The 4,381-nt window shown below is 44.4% G+C and overlaps 1 protein-coding gene across 1 annotated transcript; it reads right to left on the bottom strand.

The window, feature by feature from the left end:
* Positions 1-3,403: 3,403 nt before the first annotated feature.
* LOC133743679 (protein WUSCHEL-like) lies at positions 3,404-3,940 on the bottom strand (the record flags this gene model as incomplete). Its single annotated transcript, XM_062171693.1, has 1 exon — positions 3,404-3,940. A coding segment is annotated over exon 1 (537 nt), but the record flags the coding sequence as incomplete, so codon positions are not given.
* Between the last annotated feature and the right edge of the window lie 441 nt (positions 3,941-4,381).

Genomic DNA, 4,381 nt, shown 5'->3' with positions numbered 1-4,381 from the left:
GAATAACGATGGAATCCTTGAATCTCGAAAGCAAGCTTCAAAGGTGGATGGTGGAGGAATGGTCACGGCTTCTTCTTCTCTTCCTTGGCCTTGCTTGAACTCGTGGCTTGCTCTAGAGGATGGAGGAACTCACGGCTATGCTAGAGGGATTTTCTGATTTTTCTAAGTTGTAAAACGTAAAGATTGGGCTCCTTGACGTTGAGAAAGGGGGAGTATATATAGGAGCACGGCCAACTTGGTCTCCAAGCCGTGCACTCCTTTATTTTCCACGGAATTAACATGATAACTCCACATAATTTCCTCCAATGCTTGCTTGCCACATAAGCCCTATGAGGTGGTCCAACCAATCACAAAACTCCATTTTAATTCCCTAATAATCTTGGCCGAAATTCCCTTGCAAATATTCTGATTTTTTTTCTCTTTTATTTCGGCCAAACTTCCTTTAGGAATTCTAGGGATGAATCTAGACACCTTTCGAGCTTTTCTTGGTCTCCACACATATTTTCTTTCCTTAAAACTCTCTAGAGAATATCTCTTTGCCGAAATCTTTTATTTTCTCTTTGATTCACACGGCAAATCCTTCTTTTCCTCTTGGCTTGGACGGCAAAAGGTTTTCTAGGGTTTATCTTTCCATTAAAATTGCCCTAGAAAATCTCTTGCCGAAATCTTCTAGGTTCTTCTTGATTCTCACGCCACTTCCCTTATTTATCTCTTGGGATTTCACGGCAAACTCTCTCTAGGGTTCTTCATTGCGTCACAAACCCTAATTGCATGGGCTTTGTGGGCCTTTGATCCATTTTGCTGAAAATCCAATAAGTCTTGAGAGTTCTTGGGCCTTGTTGCTTCAACTTCAAGCCTTGTCACCTTCCAACGTCATAACACTTTATTTTTCCATTTCTTTTTCATAGTAACGTTGGAAACTTCATTGGTAAGCTTTCCTCCTTTTCGCAGGGTTTCCTGGTTGAAGCAGGAAAACTTCTTTTCTTCATTTCTACTCATTTATGTGGCTCATTGTTTCTCATTTTTGCTCCCCTTAATGTTCGCAAGCTCCTCTTTCCATTTATGAGTTCATTTCCACTTTTTAGCTCCGAGGTCCTGAAAATAGAAACTAGTAAGAAAAATAAAAACTTTCCTAAACTGAAAATGGAAACTTTCCAAAAATGAAAAATAGAAACTACAAAATAGAAACTTTCTACAAATAGGAACTTTCCCAATCGAAGAATGGAAACTTTCCCAAACAGAGTTTTATTAAGGAAATAACGCAGAAAATGTAGGGAAATGCAGTTAAAACGTCGCATTAAAATGCTCCTATCACTAGCATCACCCAGGTAGCCGCGAGCGCAGTTACAACTATTGACTTTGTGCCTATTCTCGTTCCAGAAAATGCGACCATAGAAGAGCGGCTTAATATCCTTCAACAGAATTCTGCTGCATACCATGAGAAGATGGAAAAGGCCCTTGCGGAGGACCGTCGACGGCTTGAGCTAGGGGCACAACAAACACAAGGGCAATTGAATGGCATGAACCAAAAAATGCAGAAGAACCACGAAGAGCTGTTGGTTGCAAGCAAACACATCGTTTCAGAAGTCGCGACGATTCGCAAAGAAGGATCCAACGTCGCGACCCAGGTGGCCATGCAGAAGGCTGACCTCGATCAGGCCAGAGAGGTTCTACATAAAACACTGGGAGATCCTAGCGCCATTCTAGGCTCTCTAGGTCAGTCCCCCATATCTGGCAAGTACATACCACCAAATGCTCGAGAAAAAGCAAGCGGCGGCAGTTCAGCCACATCCGCTACTGCCGCATCAGTCAGAGGTAAAGAGACTACTCTGGCAACGGGTGGGAAGAACAACGCCGCGTCATCAGTCACGCAAGGGACCAGGACTTTGAAAATCAATGAAGGGGCCTTTGTTGATCATAGCCTGTTTTCCCAATATGACAGCGACGGAGTTGAATACGTGCACCACGATCCACCTCCAGCAAACCATTATGGTACCGACCGGGTTGAAAGTCCAGCGAAGGTCACCTCCAGTATGCCTTACCAGTCGCTGCGCAGGAATGCGTAGAAACTGACGCGATTGGAGAACAGCAGTTGTAGATCACTTCAGCCGCAACAACACCGGTGGAAAAAGCAGTGTTCCTTAAGACTGAAGATGCTAACAGCAAGGGTTTCTTCATGAGCTTCACAAGACCCACGCCCGCCATGGTGCAACACATGCGAGCTTTGTATATCACAGTGGAAATTAATGGGACTAAGGTCAGCAAGATAATGGTTGATACCGGCGCGGCTGTGAATGTCATTACTACAAGGACCATGCAGCTTTTGGGAATCAAGAAGGAGAAGATCTAGTCTATCTCTCTCACATTGAAGAACTTCGCGGGCACAGTAACCAAGACGTTAGGTTTACTGTTCCTAAAAATCAAGGTGGGTCCTGCGGAAGGCGTTTATGCGTTCTTCGTTACGGATTGTTACGCGACCTACAGTGCCATCCTGGGAAGAGATTGGATTCATCGGAGCTATTGTGTTCCGTCAACACTCCACCAAGAGCTGATCATGTGGAACAGGGTGACAGATAAGGCTGAGATAATTAAAGCAGACCCTCGCCCTTTCCCTGTTTCCGCGAATTACGTAGATGCCATGTACTATTTTGAGCCAATTACTCCATTGCAAGTCAGTAACATAGACAACAATGGCCGCCCCACAGGGGTGACGGCTTCTGAGTTGGCACAGTGGGGGCTCACGCTCGCAAAAGAAGACCTAGCGAGGCCCGGCCATGCTGTGCCCCACGCAATGGATAATTAATGGATTACGACCTTCCAGAGGAAGGGGTAGAGACCTTCCACTCCTTGTACGACAAGTTATCTTCGTACTTAGTGGAGAAAGAGGTCTATGATCAAGTCACAACATTAGAAGTGGTTAGCAAAGAAATATCTGGAGCTTTTCATTTATAAAATCTTAGAGAAATGAGCTTTTCATCTCAAGGACATGGATGGAGATGTCCATCATAACCCTATCAATGGGAGATACTTGAAGAAATACTCTCCCAATGTCTAGGACTCGGAGGAGTCGTAGACAGTTTATTCGCATAAGACATGGGGGACAATTCTAGTGTTCCTACACTCGCAAAGCCCATTCATGAAGGCCTGTTTTTGAGGCCCATAATCATTTCTTCGCTATGCCTAGCAACACTAGGGAGGCAACACTATACAATACTAAGCCCATTTAGCCTAAAAAAAAAAAAAAGTCATAAATACAACTCTTAGGGGGCAATTCTAATTGTTCCTACACTCGCGAAGCTACTAAGCCGAGTCAGCGGCTCCGAAAACTTTTTCCAGCTTTGCCCTCGCAGGAAAGGCTGAGCTCAAGGGAAGTGTGAGAGCCACCACCGTGACCGCCACCTCCATCGGAAGTAGTCTTCATGTTGCCAAAAATGTCTTCACCGTGCATGGGGAACAGAGGAAGGGTTTCAATCTCCATGTTCATGGATCCATAACCACTATAGTTCCCCATTTGCCCGTTAAAAGCAATCACACCAGCTGAAGAAGCAGAAGCAGATGCAGAAGATCCGAAGTTAATATACTGATCCTCAGGTTTCCAATTGGTACCATTACCAACAGGCCCTAATCTTTGCATGGGCACATGAACATCCGAAGTGGACCTCTTCCTCTGCTTCTCCCAAGCCTTGTAGTTCGCAAACCAGTAAAAGACGTTCTTGCACTTGATCTTTCCGTACCGTTTCAGCTGGAGATAGATCCTCTGAACTTGCTCTGCATTTGGGGACCTAACTCCCTTGTTGTAGTAAAGCTCCTTGATGATTCTTATCTGATCTGTAGTGGGAGTCCACCTGGTACTGCTCCGCCTACAAAACATGTTAGCACTACTCCCGGCTGCTTTGTTGCTTCCTCCATCCTCGGTTGGTTGCTGGGTTTGTGGTTCCATTGGTGATGGGTTGAGAGAATGCGAGAATTGAAGAGCGGTGATGATGAATAATTAAGAAGGGATTATTGGCGCGTGGGGGAACCGAACGGTTTTCGAGGAAGTAACTGTTCTATTCACGAGATTATTTTTCCACAACCGTTGTTGTTTTCAACGAGTGATTAATGCCCTAAACCTCGGAAAAGAATGGATTATTGGCGCGTGGGGGAACCGAACGGTTTTCGAGGAGGTAACTGTTCCATTTTCAATATTATCTTCTCACGGTGGAGTTTTCAACAGCTAGTTAATGCGAAGTTAAAGACCCATTAAGAATATAAAACCAAGAGTTTTTGACGCAGAGCATATTTTAAAAGTTTATATTATTTTCAATATACAACTATAGGGGCCTATATTCGGGGCCTTGTGAGACACAATTATTGGTTTCTCACGGATATTTGAATATCA

Source organism: Rosa rugosa, chromosome 4, assembly GCF_958449725.1.
Source record: "Rosa rugosa chromosome 4, drRosRugo1.1, whole genome shotgun sequence".
Classification (NCBI taxonomy): domain Eukaryota; kingdom Viridiplantae; phylum Streptophyta; class Magnoliopsida; order Rosales; family Rosaceae; genus Rosa; species Rosa rugosa.
The sequence above is the reverse complement of the archived record's forward strand: the minus strand, read 5'-3'. Positions and strand labels throughout refer to the sequence as shown.